Consider the following 21,350-nt stretch of genomic DNA (forward strand, 5'->3'; position numbering starts at 1 on the left):
CCTTATGTGTTGATGAATGCAATTAGACTTGAACACAAGTAAACTGCCGTACACTAACTAACACGCGAGTAAGTAACAAATGGTCAAATATCCGTTTTAATCAGAAAAAATAAAGCACATAATTCTCTTTTGAAAACAGTTAAAATTAATTAGCGTGTTCGACTTACCGGAATCTACCCTCACGATGCATAGCTGAAATACCATTGAACAGTTTCAGTTTCATTCTAAAACTGGGTTATGGTTTTTTATAATATCTCTAAAAAATATGTTGTCACTTAGCCTTAGTTTTAGTCAGCGGACGGCATTAAAAGTAACAACTTTAGAACAAACCTTATCACAGATGTTAAGATCGGCGCCGTGTGCTACGAGCAGTCGCACGATCTGCGTGTGCTGGCGTTCGACGGCGAGGTGCAGCGCGGTCTGCAGATTAGCGTTCTGCAGATCCGGCCTGGCGCCACCGCGCACTAGGAGCTCCGCCACTTCGGCGTGGTTGTTTAGCGCCGCCAGGTGCAGCGCCGTATAGCCATCATCCTTCGCGTCGTCGACGATCCACGGCCGTGGCAGCTTGCCTAGCATTATCTTCATTGCACTGAAAATGCAAAACAATATTTGGCAATTAATATTTAATACACGCATATATGCAATAGATGTCAGGATGTGTCTTTTAAAAAAGATCATTTTGGGTAACTTTTGCGTGTGACGGAGATTTAAGAGCAAACTAATACAGTAAAGTAAAAAAAAACAAAAACATTCCTTTCACGTTTTTAACCGGCTTCAAAAAGGAGGAGCTTTTTGTATGAATGTTAAGCGTTAGTTCCGGCATTTGTGAACAGATTTTGATGATTCTTGTAGGAAAGAGTGTACCTCAGTAGTGGTCCCATTTAAATTTAAAAAAATATTCCACCTCTAAGGGTGGCAAAGTAGGGGATGAATCCGGTTTCGCGCGCTTTCTGGTAATCGATTTTCGATTTCAGCAAAACTTGGCAATAAATGTAATTCCACGAACAATTGAGGTCGGTTTAAAAAAAAAAGATACACATATAAGTTTGAAATTATCGTCGTGAACAAAATCTACACGTCGTTTATATTATAAATGGCATATGACTATGGATCTACCCTAACGAACTTTAGTTTAAAATAGCTTTGTGGGTTGTTGGGACCCCGTTCAATTAGTTCTCATCTTAACCCGACTTTAATGCCGAGCAAAGTTACAGAGTTGATGTTCGGTGAAAGCTTTTGATCTAGGTAATATACTGATGCTCGCTACGTAGCGAATCTCTGTGGCGTTGAGAAACTTTATGATATTTAAATCGAAACTTTGTAAGGGATATTTTAGTCTGAGCGCCCCCACGTAGTCAAGGTGCCAATGTGTTCTCTGCAACGCCACCGCCAAGTCAACAACGTAAAAACTGGTCTCCTGCAAAGTTCGTCATGTTGCTTCGTAAATGACTAATGACAATAAAAAATAATACATTCTATGTTGTAAAAGGGTAGTAATAATAAAAACTTTATTTTTATTTAAATACACGCAGACCTACACGTTCTTTGTCTAGATTTTGTTTCAAAACCGAATGAAATAATTCCCCAATCCCTTTGGCGTGTTGCTATTATTTTGTAGGCACGAGTGGATATTGTGGGGCGTGAATGCTAGAGTATAATCTACGTAGGAAGGAGGTGAAGCTTTTATCTCGTCAATGTTAATCCGCGCTTCGGATCGAGTGAAATACGTGGCGAAACACGGGGTGGATGAACTCAAAAACAGAAATAACACAAGACATCGCGGTTTGCATCACCTACCAAGGTTTACAACATACGATAGGATACATCCGTTTATATTTAGGTAGGTGCCTACTTTTACGTTTACCTATTAATTCTCAGTCGTAATAGCATTGTGTTGAGTCACAATTGCCTGTACTGATTTAAATAGATTGCGATCTTTTAGTATGTTATAGATTTAGGACAAAACATGCCATTGACGTATGCATTAGGTACACTTGTAGAAGGTAATGTTGTATAAACCATTTTAATAGTGTTGCTGGCGACAGTAAATTAGGCGGTTACACATTTTAATAAGTAACGTTACGTTTAAAGAGTAAAACGAACGAACTAATTAAATAAGGTCAAACGTCGCCGGCGCGGGCGGCGGCGGCGGCGGCACACGCTCCCGCGCGGCCTACGTAACCCCAACAGTTGACGCCGGCGCGCGCGACACGGCACTGCGACTAGCCGTCTCGCGCGCAGTCGCATCCGCGCATAATCCTCGATAAAGTAACAGTTGGAATCAAAGTGAAAACTCAATAGTCAGTAATCAGGAAACAGTGAAGGTCAATAATTGCAACTACACGAGAATGAGTTTCATTAAGTAGCATTTAAGTTATGGTGAGTTCACACATCAGCACTGGTCTATGTAGCTATGCCATCATCGGAAACTATCATTTATGGAGCAATTATAGTGTAAATGTTTGCGGCTATGGAGACTTCCAGTTTGTTTTAAATCATTATGCACTAAATAGAGCTGTAAATATTTTGCGGAGGACTCTACTTCCTACGTATAATCTAAAGCCCTTGCTTATTAATATATGGGTTCAATTTTCAAGATTCTTACAATCACCTACATTGTTCAATGACTTAATGTGAACGATGTTGTATTTATATTTAAGAAATGAAACTGTTATATTGTATTGGCGGTCACAACAATTAAAATGTACAATGTGTCCATATAAAAAATGCGCCAATTTGTTACAAAGTAAACTACAATGAAGTATAGGGGTAGTATGATAATAAAAATATGTAAATGTGGGGTTATTTTTCCCTGTGCAACGCAAAGTTGTGCGAGTTGATTGACACGCGGCGAGATCGTGCTTGCACGTTAGGCTGGGCGCCATTACAATATGGAAAATAGCTACGACGGACATAACCTAGGCTATCATCCTTAGAACTGACCATGGCGTAGAAGACAGCAATAAGAGAACTCCTGCTTTTAATTAATTGTGGTCTTTATTCCATCAACTTTAAGAACGATTAACTATTTGTAAGTCATTAACTATTTATAGTCAGAAAAAAATATTTCAAAGTAGAGTTTGAAACTTTAAAATCAAATTTACCAACCACGTGACGGGACGAAAAAGTCGAGCGCATGGTGCCACGCCTGGCCACAACAGTTCAGTGCCACTCAAGAGCTTTAAATCGCTTCTATCTGAGGGGCACTGCCACTGCGCCCGTCACCCTGAGATATAAGTTGACAAGTCCCATCTGCCTGTAATTTCACCAGCACAGAGTAATGCTCACATTACTGTTTGGTGGCAGAAATAGGTTAGGTGGCAGTACTTCCCTGGAAGAACTCTTTCACAAGGAGCTCTATTAAGGAAGTTAATTGTGAGTAAATCAGTAATTCTTTACCTTATTTTTAAGTCGTGGATTTAATAGTATATTAACAAACCTTGCCTCAAAACGAAATGCAGTATTTTCACCATAGAAAATGTATTTCTATATATTTTTAATAATAATAATAATAATAATAATAACGCACACACTCAACATAGCCCCGCACTAGGGAAACCCTGTGTCGCGGGTGCCATGGACACACACATAGACAACCACAAATTACACCCAAACTCACGAGAGAAATAAATGTAGGCCATACAAATATTTCTCCCGGCCCGGGAATCGAACCCGGGGACCTCTGCGTGGCAGTCCGGTATGGTAACCGTTCGGCCACGGAGGCAGTTAAGTATATTATATACATTTTGCCGAATTCTGAAAAAAGTACACATTGTATTTCTATCTAAGTATTCGTAGAACCCTTAAACTATTATTACTTACTTCAAATTACGCACAAGTGTTTGTTTGCTTCTTGTAGCCACTTACACAATAATTTATTTATTTAATATACCTCTATAGAAAATCCTATTTTATATCCTTTTAAAGGCTGAGCACACCCTTACTAGAACCTAACAACTATTGCTTGATTCAAATATATGTGTACACATAAAAAGTGTCTAGGGATCAAGCACGTTTATGCCAATTATTGTAAAAAAGGTTTTTTTTATTAATATGGTCCATTATCTAAAATAAAAATAAAAAATTTTTTGATTATGATAATGGACCACTAAATCAATATTTTAATACATTTATAAATATAATATTTTTAATTAATTTTAATAGAGTATGTACAAAATTGTGAAGTAAACAAAAATCAGACAGAAGATTGGTAAATTAATTGTTAAGTTTAACTCATTAATTCACATACTTGCTCTACAAACATGTTGAACAATTTCACTACCATATGATTATTTTCCTTGTGAATAATAGTTTGGCGCTATTCAACCGTAGCACATTCGCGAATAATTCTATGAACTTCAATATTAATGAATATTCATTAGACAATGAGCGTAAGGCGTGGGATAACTTTATTAGTTTCAGTAGTTAGTAGCTTTAGAAAAACTATTTTCGCAATTGAAATAAAACTAAACATATCATTAAAAAATAATCCGATTTTTGGAAACTAATTTTAGCTTCAATTGATGATAATTTTTATATATCATCAAGTTTTTTTATAATATCCAGTGACGGAACGAACAAGTCGTGCGCCTGATGGTAAGCTACACGCCTGTCCATAACAGGTGCAGTGCCACTCAGAGCCTTAAATCGCAAAGATCTGAGGGACACTGCCACTGCGCCCATCACCTTGAGATATAAGTTGACAAGTCCCATGTGCCGGTAATTTCACCAGCACCCTTACCCTTCAAAACCGGAACACTGTATGCTGACATTACCGCTTGGTGGCAGAAATAGGTATGGTGGCAGTACTTCCCTGGACGAACTCTTTCACAAGGAGCTCTACTGCTACTAAAGGCTTTTTCCTACTTATATTTTGCACTGTTCCTGTCACTTGTTATAAAAAAAAACATCCACTTGTAGAAAGTTGTCTGCACATTTTTGCATACAAACTTACTCCAGAACCTGCTCTAATTTTACTATAAGGAATTGAGACTAAGTCGATTACATTTTGAATGCAGTATTTAAACAAAAATCCGTACATTGAACAAGTTGTTAAAAAAGACGCGTAGAGCAAGCGGTTAAAGGTTTTAATACAGTCTGGCGACCATGAAATGTATAAACAATGAAATTTTAACTCGATTTGACGTGAATATTCATTGAAATTATAAAATATTTTGCACAGATATATATTAGATAGTCTACATAGATTTTAAGACTTTCGTGGGTATTATTATTATTATTATTAGTTATGTTTCGGTAAACCGTCACCACGCAACGCGAAACCGTTCTGAATTTGGAGAAACCTGTGATTAGCGATAATCATAATAATCGACTAGGAGATCTCAATAATTAACAGCTACCCAGCTTAACGTAGTACAGCCGTACAAAGGGGGAACGCATCAATTTAATGTAGCTCTGCTTCTTGTATTTACGCTGTTGATATATATATCTATTATACAAGCGATAGAACCTTGTGATAGAGTTCGTCCAGAATAGCACTGCTACCTTACCTACTTCTGCCGCCAAGCAGTAATGTCAGCATTCATGCGTTTCGATTTTGCAGGGTAAGGGTGCTGGTGAAATTACAGGCACATGGGACTTGTCAACTTATGTCTCAGAGTGACGGGCGCAGTAGCAGCGCCCCGTAGATCTGCGATTTAAAGCTCTGAGGAGCATGACTTCTCGTCATTAGATATGATAAAAAATATATCAGCCCTATGTTTCTTTATAAATAAATTGTTTATGTTAGTACTTACTCAGGTGATAGTGATATAGATCGAAATAGTTCTTGTTGACAAACATTTAAACGGTAAAAATAAATACAATAATGCAACAAATGATTTCATTAGAATATTTATGTAAGTAACGGTAATTTTTTAATTTTTATTTATCTGGTAGTTTATATTTCTCTCTTATTTGCTGTTGCCCCTTATGACCATTGCTCTTATTGTCTCGGGTTGGCTGGAAGAGATCGCTTTTAGATGAAAGTCCACCTTCTGCTTTGCTCACCTTCTGTGCAATTAATATTTGTTATATTTATTTGGTGCAATAAAGAATATATAACAATTGACTGTTTGATTACATTTTCGTATGTGTCATGCAGGCACTGTGTATAGGTGTGTAAAATTTTGGCGCGTGTTATTCACGACATGGAATTGAGGTCTTGTTAATAGACAATAAGCACCCAACGGCGATGATTTGGTATCCTTGCCGCGGAATTTATGATTTACATTTTGTCCATAAAAATGATTTACGACCCGAGAGTGAAATACTTCTGTTCTGAATAATGATTTGTTGGAATACCTGTTATATAAAACTTCATTGCGTAATCCTACTTTTCACTCCACAAAAGCGAAGATCAAAGTTTATGTACGGATGTAAAAATGTATGTGTACACGAATGTTACTATATGTATTGCGGCCCCAAAACCGAATAAAACGCTCTTATTGGGTTTGCCTATGCGCCAAAAGAGATTTTGATAGATTTTTATAAACGTTTGGCGTGACATGGGATACTGACGACGCCAAAGATATAGCGCCGCGGATGTGTAGCGAGTTGACCTAAGACTATTCTTTTTTTTTTCCATTCTCTTAGGAGTTGACCTACCTATCAACACTCGTCGCTGTATAACAGACATGAACAGCGTCACATTATCGTGCCTAACTGGTGTGATGCTTTGATTTTTTTTAGTCTGTGTCAGGCATCGCACGTTATATATCCGGTCGTTCCTGGAGTCTTCAACGCTGACTTAATATAGTACTATACTTAATTTTAGATTATCCGTCAGATTACACGTTACTCGTGTTTAGTTATTATTTATTTTGTTGCATAGAATTAGATTCTGTGTCATATTAGTACAATGAAAATAAGGTAGATTTTCGTTTGGATAAAACGGCGTTAGCTTAAGAATTACAAACGGCTATAAAAATAATTTAGTTAAGAAGTAGAAGGCCGATCCGGAATCAAGATCCAATTTAGATAATTTTCTACATAAACTACAGTAGTACTTATTTCAGTTTTTATTTCTGTTTATTTATAGTAGTAATTTTACCAACGAAGATGACTAAAGAGTATTCTTCTAAAAAAATATACATACAACTTTAAGTCTCGACTCTAGGTATCTATCTCTAAAAGTATAAGGACGAGTTTGTAACAATAACGTTGTTGTATGTAACATTGTCAAGACGACATCATTTTCAATGTAGTTCAGATTTACGTTACAGTAGGCTGTGACCTCGTTTGCAGTTTATCATGGCTCTGCGTGGCGCCGAACGATCGCTGCTGAAGTAGTGATTCATCGTAGTACCATCCACCACATTACCAAGTCGCTTCGACCGAGACGGACAATTCCAGAACGCCTAAGCTGTCTGCTTACACATTCCAAGTTATGAATTATGTACATCTGGTTTGGAGGACACAAAATGTACAGGTCAGATATAGAATGAAGCGAGTGATCATATTCCAACAACAGTGAGCTGATTCCCCGCGGATCCAGAATAGTAAGTTATGGAAATGTGCGATTGGGGCAGCAGCGGGCACTAGTGGCCAATAACAATGTCGCATTAATATTCAACGGACGCTCTTTGGACGTTCAGTTGCTCTGCGGGCAGCATCGCCGCATTTCTTTGCTTAGTCGAGCATCTTATGGCTAATCTCGTAAAACGACATTAGTTTTACGAGATAAGGTGGCAATAAAATTACTAGACATTGAATTAACGTGAATTAATTTAGGTCTTCTTCGCGGCATAAACGCGATGTAATACATCTGGTCCCTTGAGGTGTTTAGGTACTACAATCTAATTTAAAATTAAAAAGAAATATAGTGCAATACATTATTTTTGAATGCCTAAATGAACTTCTATTTTATTTATAATGTGCTATTTAGGTTAGTCAATAATAATATCGCACACGTAAACAGAATTGATCTTATTGCGAATTACGATTACAATATTTAGTTATCCATTTATAAACAAGAATATATATTTATTGGTTTCGTTTAGCAGTTGTTTTTTTAATTATCAAATCGTCCTTTCTCAACTCCACAATTTGGTTTCATGTGCGATATATTTCTACTGTTAATTTCTGAAACGAAATAAAATAAGTGTATCGTCAAATCGTAAAGTTTAGAAATAATAATAACTATTCGTACAATAAATAATATTCTGATAACTTGAAACTATGTGATACAATTTTAGGTTGTGAATTTCCTGTTTACAATTTCGAAACATTGTGGTATCAAAAGGCTAACAAAACCATGTTGCTTTCAGGCAGACAAAAGATGAGTTGGCTGTCGTCCCACTTGTTTGTCTACGAAAGTTTGCCAAAATTCTTTTATTGACTGAGTGAACGTAGAGACGGGCAAGCTCGGGGCTCTCCTCGGTGCGCCACTATACAACTATTTCGCCGCGTTTATTTTGTGTATTTACACGTACTACCTGCAATATGCTCTGATAACATCGTAGTTTCACTCTACCTAAACTTGCACAAATTTCTCGGTCGATTAGTTTGCGCACGATACGAAAGAATAATTTAAAAGAATTTTCATTTTCATTTCCTATGTGTAACAGTCGCGAAAACCTAAGGACTCGATAATTTAGAATATTATAATTTTTGTACTGATAATTTATCAATCATCCTAATGCAGTTTTCAATTTTAGTGTTGTTTCAGGGCAGGTCACTGAACGCTGAGGATTGCCAGATCTTGTGATCGGAACTATGTATAGCCCGACTACCCCGCGGGAGGTGACAGTGGTGGATGGTGTACTACTAATAATAGCCTCCCCTCCAGCGCGGGCTTTGGAACGCTGACGGGAGCGCGCACATGTGGCGCCCGCGCTCGTCGGTCGTCGTCAACTCGACCGGCGTCCTACTCACACCGCACGTTTATATTCGAAGCGGTCGTCACGCGGCGCGGTTCTCGGTGTTCCTTACATAAGAGCCTTCGCAGAGTCCATGCTGAGGCTCTGTCTGCCCTGCATCCCGGCTTTCGACGGATTGCGGCAAACGCTGCAGGTCGGTGCACGTTTGGGAAACCGATCCGGTGGACGCCCGCCGTCGGGGCTATTTCGGGAAAATACAAATTTGGAATGGATGGTACTCGTGAGTCGAAAGCGAACTCCGGCGGTTGAATCCATTTTTAGAGCTGGTCTGCGCGTGCGCACCGACCGCGCTGCCAGTGCTCCGCGAGCTGCCACCACGCCGCGTCGCTCGTCGCCCTCACCTTCGGCGGTTCTTCGGGGGCTATCGTCCTAACCTCGCAACGCCATCACCCAAGAGATGGCCTCACTCTGTGGATGATCACCTGTGTAGTGCCTACCTTCACCACTGAGGACTGCGCTGGTTTATTCAAGACAGAGAAGAGAGAAGAGACAAAGCTTTGCGCGAGTTCCGTGCTTCCTTACTTCCCATAGTGCATATAATCGTATGGAATGTAAAGAAGTATGGAGCTGCGCGGGCGTGTCCACGGGTGCGGAAATCACATCACCGTCGTTGCCCCATGTGTGACACAAACTTTGTAAATTGCTATACGTGCCAGTTATAGTTTGAGTGTGTCATGTTACATTATTTAAAAATTTGTGTCATCGGTTGGTATAATGCTTGTTCATCTCAGATGTTATTATAAGGTATACTAGTTACTTATAACTTTGAAAGCTGGAAAGTTTTATTTTGTCTGAAAGTATGATTAATGTAGGGTACGTTACATGCTTCAGAGTAATTCTTGGAAAACGAAGCGAACCCTCTTAATAAAAGTGAGACAGGCCGGGCTGAAATCAAATACTTTCTGATACCTTTCGAGAATGTGATAAATGATAGCGATCGTACTTTCTGACGGGTAATAAAATATGGTGTTAGTAAGTAAAATCACCAACTGTTTATTCGGTGGTGATTTGTCGTAAAAAACATCTGGTGTAGGTAACAGTTCTGACTAAGGCTACGTAAATAAACGTCGACCGGAGCTCGAACTCCTCTCGTACTTTAAATTATATTTAGACGTAAGAGGGAGGTAGATGGGCGGACACAAGGAAACAGGGTTTTAACGTTTTTAAAACAATTATCAAACTTTCAACTTAATTGGCCTTCTTTTTGTAACAACATTTGATTTCCTTTTTCACTCAGTGCCCCCACCAAACTCCCATTTAAGTACACAAATTTAGATAAATTTTAAGTTCTTAATTAATAACGATACAGTTGTAATTTATTTTTATATTCTAAATAAATTCTTAATTTTCCTAAACCGTTTCAATCTCGTGTATCCGAAATTCTGTACGTCATAGACACAGACAGATATTCTATTAAACAGTAGTACGTATAATATGTTTGAATACATCTTTAAACAAACATTATAAAATAATTGTAATAGGCAAAAGAGAGTGAATATTTGATGTGCTTCTATAAAACAGAACTTACAAAACCTCTTACTGCTTTTATCTTCGAACAGTTAATTGCGAATTTAATTAAAATTCTTTTGAAGTAATGTTTGAAAGGCTTAATTATTAGGGTTGGATACGATGAAACTATTTTGCATTGTAAAGTGAGCAGCTATGTTCAAAACCAATGTAAAATAGTGATTAGCAGTTTTTATTTATATATAATAAAACTCATAGTCATAATTCGCAAGGATTATCTTGGAATTACTTGTAATTAAATTTTTGATATCAACGAGTAATGACGAGTGAATTAGTAACGAAAAGTGGACGTTTCGGAATACGTAATAGTTTTTATTTTATACTGTAAAACGACATATCACGAGCGTTGGCCTATGAGTCGGGCGGCAAAAAAGGGGAAAGAAACAAAAAGCGGGTGTGTTTGGGCCGCGCCTGCGCAACATCTGGAGGAACACTGCATCTCATTATGCGAAGCGGTCGCGGCTGAATGGCCGCCGGTGCCCGTGACGTGACCGAGGACAATGTCTTTAGTAATATTAGGAAGGGCACACTGTTATGGCCTTTTATTGTCTCATGTTTACGAGCCCTTTTGTCTCGGATTTCATAATTACCAACAAACCTCAATAACTCTGGAAATAAATGTTATTTTGTTAGTTATGCAATGGAAAGAGGTTATTATTATTTTGTTTTATTAGTTATAGGTTTGCTACTAGTATTTGAAATAGACGTCCACTGAAGCTTAACTTTTATCATAGTTCATCAATTCATAGTTTGTATAAGCAATAGTTACCAAATGTCAAGGTGGGTTTCATAGATACAACATGAAGTGAACATGAATATATGTAATATGTATGTAAAAATAATATTGTCTGTGTGAAAACCGTAATTTTTGTGCATTTTTCTAATATTCAAACTAATAATGTTTATCATTTGACATCATTTAACACTTTATTTCTCTTTGTGTTTTATTTGAATGTACACATATGTCGGTTTATTTATGCGGTTCTCTTGGTAAGAACATTGTTGGGAAAGTTTACTACATGATATTTCATGTTTCAAAAATTTAGACGTGTCAAGTAAAGAGCTTTTTCGTTGGCATAAAAAAATGTTTTTTTTTTCTGCTGAAACAAGCGAAGGAAAGTATATTATGATAACTCCGAGGGTAGGACTTGTTTAATCTATGGAAAATATACGGTAAGTGCGACTATTCGCAGAGACATCTGGGCACACGATAGGGTGTTACCGTTTCAAAATACATATATTATTTAAAGGGAATAGTGTTAATTTGGGTGGCTGTTAAAATAAAAGACTCGGCAGCATTAGCAAGGTCCATTTGATTGTTTTGAGAGGAGGGGCAGCGCGGGCAATGACAGTGCGCACGCATTATGATCAGGATCACACACACATGCAGCTGAGTGCAGGGACCGCCGCCACCGCCATGTAACGTTATGCAGTTCATATCTTTAACTGCTTGAGTATTTATCGCTGCCACTTTGTACGCATGGTCAAACAACAAATATTGTCACTATTCGATATTGCATTTAATATATGTATGCAGGACGTAATGGATTAAAATTGCGAATTAAATTACGGTTACAAACAATATGTGGCTCAGAGAATGAAATACAATATCGCTCAACTCGATTTCTACTTAATATTGTCTCTAACAACGCATCGTATCTATATTTGTGCTGAGAGAGCGGTTTAGATGAGTAAATATTTAAATATGTTTTTTAATTGACTGAGTATTTCATCGTGGAATATTTACTTGAGTTTGCAATACATAGCGCTACTTTATAGGCGGTTAAATACTGTAAGATTCAAACAAAAACGTTTTTCATTACCCGCTGGCCTAGAAGTAGTGTAGTAAAAAGGTGGTGTGTGAACTAATACAGGTATTTTTGCGTGACAAAAAGTGATAATTAACTTAATCCGGGATAAGTTACGAGTCGAGCAATGGCACCGGCTGCGACTCAAGGCCCCCTGCACTCATATTCGTACAGTGTTGATGTGCCCATTGCCAGAAATCCAGACCCGACCGGCGCCCTTTAATAGTACACGCCTTTTACTATCGCACAAAGCCGTTTTCTATGAGAAAGGGATCTTGACCTACCAGTTTGCTCCGTTGGTTCGACTCTCAAAAATCACTATGAAAAACAATTTATTCATGCATTCATGCAACAACTGCTGCCAACAAAAGAATATAAAACTAGACAGGGGTATAATGAATACTAGACAAAAGCTATTTTAATAGAGTTGCTTGCGTGCAATTCGGTTTAGTATTTTTTTATTTTCGAATGAATGGATGAATGGTGTCTTTAAATGCACGGTGGTGTTTAAGAAAGAAAGCGGTTCGATGTGACATCACGGGAATAATTTCTTATTGAGCTAGCTATCGTATCGCGAGAGCTACTATTGTAGATATAAGTAGAGACGATGGCTTGTTATTCGTAGATGACGCGCGAAAATAACCAGCAGACGAATCTTTGGCACGGCTCCAGAGGCCACTGAATTTCTCTTGACGGTTCGCCGTAGCCATGTCGACGTTCCTATCCCCACGCTATTATTAATTAGACATGTTATATTCATTGAGTTTTATTTCGTTACTCAACGTTCTTTAATCTATTTAATTATGAATTTGCTTTTAAAAAGGGCTGTATTGAGCCAAACATTTTCTCTGAATGATTATAGAGTTGAAATAATTTAGGTGGGTACAATAATTACGAAATAGAATATCGAGTTCTTAGGTTTTCGCGATTGTTACAAATAGGAAATGAAACTATTTTTCCGGATTTAAATCGCGTACATTGTTTTTTCAATTACGCGATTTAAATCCAGAAAAATAGTTTCATTTCCTATACGAAATAGATTTTTCATGTTTTAAAAGAACTTAACGACAAATGGGGGAATATAATTTTCGTCCGTATTTTGCATATTAGTTGCAGGTAGTTAATGTTAAATGTTTTGTATTCTAGCATTTGCTCAGCGTCTTCTACATCGGCTTATCTTCTACACACTACCCTTCAGTACTCCTGATAGGTAAATCTTCTTTTTCAAGGAATAACAATAACAATAACGCACTCACTTACAGCCCCGGACCAGGGAAGCCCTGTATCGCGGGTACCATGCACACACACATAGATAACCACTAATTACACCCAAACTCACGAGATATATAAATGTAGGCCATACAAATATATCTCCCCGCTCGGGAATCGAATCCGGGACCTCTGCGTGCATAGTAACCGTTCGGAGGCAGTTTTAGATTTGAATGTAGAGTTTAACAGGATTTGGATAATTTGTAACGAAATCCGACGTTATACAAAACGAGTGATTCTTTTATTCAGTACCTTGCCTCAAGTGTCAATATCATTATGAACTATCATTTTAATTTCCAAGGTTAAATGTGGATATATCGAGTTCTTAGGTTTTTGCGATTGTTACACATAGGAAATGAAACTATATTTTCAGATCAGGAAATCTCGTGTATTTGTTTTTTCAAATAAACCAACGTTTCGAGCCCTTTACATGATTTTACCAACTCAGTCAGCCGACTAACTCATCAAATGACTTTACCAACTCAGTCAGCCGACTCAGAGTCAGCTGTCAGTTAGATCCGAAAAAAATAGTTTCATTTCCTAAAAATGAATAGTTGGTTATCGTAATTATATTTGGCCAATGTTATAGTAGATCCATAGTTCCTACACTACATAATCATGTAGACCAAAATAAAATTTAAATTAAATGACACAAAGGCGTTATTGTAATTTGAGTCTTTAAAAGTTATTGGGTAAAGTTTTTGAATTAAATATTTTCGTATTTATTACAGTAAATTATAATTCATTTGCTGCTAGTTAAGTAAGCTAGTAGGAATAAATGTGCGACTCCTGCGACGCTGCCGGCAGCGTGACACGCCCGAACTATGAGTTGAGGGCATATGCATAATGCTTCGTGCAATATCCGCTAGATGGCAGTACATTTATCGATAAACTGAAAAATTTTGAAAGTTTACTTAAGTGATTTTGAACAAAAAGAAATTTAAGTATTTCTTTACCTTTGTGTTAGTAATAAAAAGACTACTTATATGTATATTCAATTCAATGAAGTTTTATTTAGGCAACGTCCTCTCTACAATATACATGCAACAGAGGAAGTCTTTCCTAAGACACGTTGTTCTATGGCGATGTAATCGGGATAAATTTGTTTACGGTTATTTAAACAAACGCCATATAGTGACTAATTTTATTTAATTTCAAAAAATTTAATTTCTTATTTTTATAAACAAGTATTGCTGTAAAGCGAGTAAACAAATGAAGCACACAGACACATTCAATTTTAAGCAACGTTTCTATAACTGGCAGAATATCAGGTAAATTTCTGAAAATGTCAATCCTAATTGACAAACAACTAATTTCTAGTACATACTTTCTGCGTTTAAATTCAACGCATGAAAGAAATCGAAATTGATCATTATATGTATTGCCATACGAGAACCTATTTGACTAAAATAACTATATTATTTTGTAAGTTCTGAACATTGATGTTAATTAAAGCCAGGAAACAATATTTTTGTATATTATTTTCTAGTCAAATGAATACTTAAATAAATATTTGTTTATTATTATTACGGCATATGATCGTTACTAAAATGTTTTAGAAAATAAATTGAACACTTTAGAATTGTAGTGTAATTGTGCAGATACTATTTTGAAAGAGACACATTAAAGAATGATTTAAATTTTTAGGTTTGTGTAACTATAGTATTAGCTAGTATTAAATATGGTTTAGCATAATTGTCATGCATCTTTAATATAATTTGTCAGTATTGTATTGTAAATTTAAGGAATATATTACACGGTGTTAACATAAATAATACTTTTGTAATTTTTGAATATTTGAAGTTATTGATTCATACTAAAGATTATTGTTTACGACTTTATATAAGAATAGGTACAAAATCTGTCCAGGCGAGATCTAGTTAAGCTCTCAAATACCTATATCCCAAATGCGATGAATGCAGTGCCAAAATAGTAACGGTAAATTTGTATTAAGAAAATACGTTTTAAAATGCTACGTAAAAAAGCAAATCGCTGACCCTGTGGGGTTTTTAGAGGATAATATACTTTATAGGCGAAGCGGATGGTTTTTGCGGGAATTTACTATACTTTTAATGGTAAATGAGTAATTAGCAGCATGTGTGAGCGGTTGGGCCATCAGTAACGCGCCGCCTGCCCGGGACGGCCGCACGCCCGCCGACACCCGCCCGTCTCATAATAAACCCGCACCAAATTATCTTTTCAAACAATTACTCCAGACTTATTGCCCAACAGAGTGTTTCCTTCCACTAATTGCACTCCTTCACCACTCCAGTACATTCGCCCAAACAATTTGATACGAATAATTTTGTTTTAATTGGTATAATATTTATTTGTTTGGCTTGTAGCACACTTCATGTTATCAGTAAACATTGTTTCAGTTTAATTGTTGTCTTGCAATAACACCGAATTGACTCTCTGACATAGCAGTAAATGTACATCCTAAATGAAGTCACATTACGTTTTCCTCTCGTATGATGGCGGTCGTTACAATAACACGGTACTCTGTGGCAACGAGACCCGTGGCGCGAGATATTGCTTCAAAATGAGTTGGAAACACTGCCACAGCGCCACTGGGACCGTGCGGTCGTCAGGATGAAAAATTTAATGTCGATATGTACAGTATAACATTTGGCCCGATTGCGCCATGAATTATCCATTGCAATATAGGCAATATATTCGTATTTACATGTAAAGTGACCTTCGAGAAACCTCGAAAACAATTAAGATAAGATAGAACGGGTTTAATTAATATCACGTTGGCAAACTCGAGACACTCGTGCTTGCTTGGTTTTCGACGTTCGGTATTCGCAACTTAACTAACCATAAATTATCGTGTCGGTTCAGCGAAACTTCGTGCCTCGATTAAATTATGTACCACTCTACTTCAGTAGTGTGCTAAGTACTAGCATCTTCTTAGGAATTAAAAAAAAAAACTAACTTAAAAGTGCTTTTGGAATGTAGATGAGGATAAGACTTAAACGAAACGGTCACACCAGATAGGAAGTCTTGATGAATTGAAACAGAACGAGAACGTTCTCAAGGAATTTTATGTTAGGAATAATCCCGAAAGCGGCCGACACAATTCTTCATTTTATTCACGTTCCTCTGCGATGAAACTTTTTCTCTGCAATTTTTCTGTGGAGGGCGGGGAGTTATCAGGTGGGGCGATTCGGCAGTCGCCTCACGTATCGCCCGCGAGCCCCGCGCGCCGCCCGGGCCCGCCCGCTGAATACAAACTTCATTAGCCGTTTGATAATTAGCCCGTTAAACGCCCCTCACTCTCTAACTATGGCCTACGAAACAGACGCGTTGCATACATTACTGCATCAACTATACATTGATCATAATAGAATAATTAAAAATAATACCTATGTCAGATATAATATACCGTGCTAACTGTACATGTCATATGAGGTTATGACTATGTTCGATTCATCCCATTTGGATTACGATGCTATTCCACGTTGATTACACAAAAAACAAAAGAAATTGGATTAATGCGACGAGTCTGAAACTATAATAACGTCGTCTTAGAGTGAGCATCTCGCATGTGATTTCTATGTAATTTTTCAGGACGAAGACAAAAATGTGGCGTAAAATGTAGTAAACGTAACAATGTTTGTAGTTGTAGTTAGCATTTTAATTAGTTAAATTATATCTCTTTCAGATACTATATTACTTTAATAATATATTTCAGCAAGAAGTATTAGTTTTTCTTCAACAAAAATCAGTAAAAACGAACTACGTCAAAACGCGTATGCGAGGTTTCCCTCTAAAGCAGCGACAAATAGAATAGCTATATAACGTAAACACACAAACGTAAAGAGAAGAAAGGATTTCAAAGGAATCGATTTAATTGTATTTTAAGACAGTCTACCAAAGAGGAGCCTGGCTCAGAAGCGGATAATAAAAAGTGACAATTTAACCGGAACGTCTCCGGAAGGAAGAGACGAAACAAAAGGAATGCGGAGCACAGAGGAGAGAGAACTTAGAAAAATTAGGGAACAATGAAGCAGGAAGTGTGTTTTCTCGGCGCGTGGCGAGGCGTCGGATGCCCCCAAATAATGCCGACAGTGCTGCCGGACTAGAAGTGTTTTGCTTGCTTGCGGCTAAGTAAACTGTTATGCGAACAAAACCTTTGTCGTTGAACCTGAATAAACTATCAAATTAATATACCCGTATCCATATGTACTTCTTCACATATAGAAAGAAACATTTTACTTTAAGTGGAGGAGGCGAAAGAGGTTTGTCAAAGGCGTAGCAAGTGGAAGTTCATGGTCTCAGTGGCAGACAAATTATATATAATTACAAAAAAATCGAATTAATACATTTACATTATGTATTGTATGGTCATATTATGCAATGACAAGGTTATTCTTGTATCTATGGATCATGTTGAGGTTTAGATCGAGTGTTAATCTGTTTGAGGTACGGGCCGTTGCACGTGCCCAACTATGTACTTCCTATTCCGTAAGACAGGGTTTAGCTACACGCTCTCTGCACACGCTCGCCTGTGAGTCTGATCGATACTCGAGCAAGGCAAAATTTAAATTGATACGCTCCAGCTACCTACACGTAACGCAGATACCCCTCTACCTGAGGATTGATATCCAGATCGCTTCAATCTCTAGTTACGTCGCACTGGGGATTTACTACCTATATCCGATACGGTATCCATTAGAAAACTCGCTAAAAATAAGTCTAACGTAAGCACCGTTACACAAAATAGCATTTTAGTTTTATCACTGCAATAAGCACCACTCGCAGAATTACCTACCTAGGTAAAATGTAGAGTCGTAAAATGGGGAGCAAAAGAACCTTATAGGTAGAAACATAATATCGCATACTCTCAAGAAATACGGCCATGGAAAGATATGTACGTTGTTGGGTAAGTTTTAAACTTTGTGAAAACAACTTAGTTGCGATTGCCGCTTAGTTGACGAGAGTTGCCAGCAATCTGGGCATACGTTACTTAAAAACACTAGGGAACATCGGTTTGTTTTTTATTATTAATAGGGTTTGCAATCTGCAATAAAGTGGATTGGGCGGGGGCGCGAGTGGCGGCGGCAGTGGCGCGGCGAGGCGGGCAACGCGGGTGTTTCGGCGTAATTAAAACAAACAGGAGGAGGCTCGCCACTCCTCTCTAATTGCGTCCGTGTTGAAATAATCACGGGAACTGTGACAAAGGACGGCGCCTATTGATACCGATGGAATGTAAGTGGCAGCTATAGCACTTTACGCTATCTCCTCTATAGCGCAAGCTTGGAGTATGCCGTGTTGAACGACGACTTCACCAGCCCCAGATCAATAATTCTTCAGTTTAAAATTACGTCTGTTATAAAAAATTTACTCATAACTCATTTCTGTCTTTTTAAAAGTATATTTCATATAGCTCCATTCTTGATTTATAATCTAATGAAACAATACAATAGATCACACCGCAATATTATTTAGTAGACAAAGGTGCATCCAAATGCACTAATGGGAAGCTTTTGTTACAAAAACAGAACACAGGCATTCCATTTCAATTGCATGTCAAATTGAAACAAAAGGTGTTATTATCTTTTTTTAAATATATCAAGTGACGGGGCGAACAAGGCGCGCGACTGGTGTTCAGCGACGCGCCTGTCCGTAGCAGTTGCAGTGCCACTCAGAGCTTTAAATCGCAAAGATCTGAGGGACTGCGCCTGTGACCCTGAGACATTAGTTGGTAAGTCCCATGTGCCTGTAATGTCACCAGCACAATTACCCTTCAAAACCGGAACGCAGTAATGTGAGCATTATTGCTTGGCGGCAGAAATAAGTAACGTGGCAGTACTTTTCTTAGCGAACTCTTTCACAAGGAGCACTACTGATACTAAATTCCAAATGTTGCTATTAATACTATCATAAAAAATACTATTTTGTGACTCCTTTAAGCATTACTCAATGAGGATCTGCCAACTCATTACCTGTCAATTCCAGTACGTTAACTTTTCACATATCTATTACAGCTGTCTCCTTCTCACTGGCAATGTCTCCTTCCTACTAGCTATAGTTGGCGATCGGTTTTCTACTACGATAACAAGGGTTAACCAACAATAATAAGGGATTCCACCTTAGCCCTGATCAAAAGAGCGGTATCCTATGACCGTCATTGTGATACATCAATGTAAGTGTCACTTTTTTGCTGCTATTCAGTCATCACGCCGTATATTTTATTAATATTTAGACGTAATAGTACTGTTAATAGGACTTAAAGTTGATTGTTTTACGAATGATTTATAAAAATGTGATATTTTTACGATTAGATACGACAGTAATATAGATAAGAAAACATGCCAGGTCATGTTGGGAGCGTAAGCCGTATTTCGCAGAAAACAACCCGATCGCTGGATCTTTTGATACGTATGACATAGTACATCTTCGCCTCACTTTCTCAAACTCGTATCTTAAAGCACAAAGTTACTGAAATGCAAAAAATGGATTGTATATACAAATATTGCAGGCTGATTTCACATCACATTTCCTACATATTCATACACTACCTTTTACCTATTCTTAAAGTAATGCATCCAAATTACCCCCTTGATGAAAAATGTAAAAGCAGTAGAAAATTTTGCCTCACTCTTTATAAGATACGAATTTGAGAAAGTAAGTCGTTGACATATCATTCAGATTCACCACCATTATCAACCCATTTATATGTCCCACTGCTGGGCACGGGTCTCCTTTCAGACGAGGGTTTAGGCCATAGTCCGCCACCCTGGCCCAATGCGGGTTGGGGACTTCACACATTTTCCGAGGGTTGTGAATATTCTTCAAGGTTTGCAGGTTTCATCACAATGTTTTCCTTCACCGAAAAGCTCATGATAAATTTCAAATAAAATTTTGCACATAAATTCCGAGAAACTCAGAGGTGCGAGCCCGGATTTGAACCTACTGTCTTCTGCTTGAGAGGCAGTAGGTCAAACCATTAGGCTACCATGGCTTTTCGGCATTCAGATTAATGAACAACAAATTACTAACACCAAGAGGAAACTAAACAATACGTATTGGTGAGCATTTAAAAATTTATTTTATTTTAACCTTTATCCACATTGGACTTTGGTTTGATCTACCGCTTTTATCAGAGGCCGTGGGTTCGAATCCAGCCAGGCTGGAACATCTGAAATTTACCATGAGCTTTTCGGTAACGGAACATCGGGATGTAAAACTTGCAAGTAGAAGAAGGACCTCGGAAAGCGTTTTAATTCCCCTAACTGCATTGGACCAGTGTGGCGGACTATGACCTAAACCCTCCCCTAAGAGGAGATCCGTGGGTTGATGATGACACTTTGGATTATATTTAGCTTCGGAACAAATAACCAGCAACGTTTACGTCTCTTAACAAATGTGTTATTTACATTTAATGACTTGAATTACTGTATGAAATGGTAAGTTTTTAAATTATCATATTTTATTATTAAAAAATTCAGAACGCAACAAGTTATATTCCTCAGTAATGTGACCAAAGTTTATGGGGTATGAAAATTTAGGGCTCAATTAAAGAGATATGGTTCCTTTTTATATCTTCAAGAACGACAAGTAAAACGTAATGCTTTTTCGGCCTCTCTCGTTTGCAAAATTTTTTTGATAATGGAATGGTTTTGTTTGTATGATTCATATTAATATTCAAAGCTAATTAATTAGAACGGAATGAAAAACAAATTATAGCATGACGACTACTCTTATAACTTTAGGCAGTTAAGTCAGTGTATTGAAAGTTTCTGAAGTTTATTTTAAACTGAATATAGAGTGAACAATTTACGTTGCTGACAAAGCTGACGCTTTGCTAGATTTCAAACACATACATACCACTTCACGTTCTTTTAAATACAAGTATGTA

At 37.5% G+C, this 21,350-nt stretch overlaps 1 protein-coding gene across 1 annotated transcript in view; it reads right to left on the reverse strand.

The window, feature by feature from the left end:
* The window catches only part of LOC113232088 (E3 ubiquitin-protein ligase MIB1), a 154,203-nt gene that overhangs the window by 2,836 nt on the left and 130,017 nt on the right, over window positions 1–21,350 (reverse strand). Inside the window, exon 12 of the mRNA XM_026466719.1 lies at window positions 331–589. Within this exon, the coding sequence (XP_026322504.1) occupies window positions 331–589 (259 nt within the window). The remainder of the gene's footprint in view (window positions 1–330; window positions 590–21,350) is intronic.

The sequence above is a fragment of the Hyposmocoma kahamanoa genome, unplaced genomic scaffold (genome assembly GCF_003589595.1).
Source record: "Hyposmocoma kahamanoa isolate Upper Pololo Valley unplaced genomic scaffold, ASM358959v1 102, whole genome shotgun sequence".
In the NCBI taxonomy this organism is placed as follows: Eukaryota; Metazoa; Arthropoda; class Insecta; order Lepidoptera; family Cosmopterigidae; genus Hyposmocoma; species Hyposmocoma kahamanoa.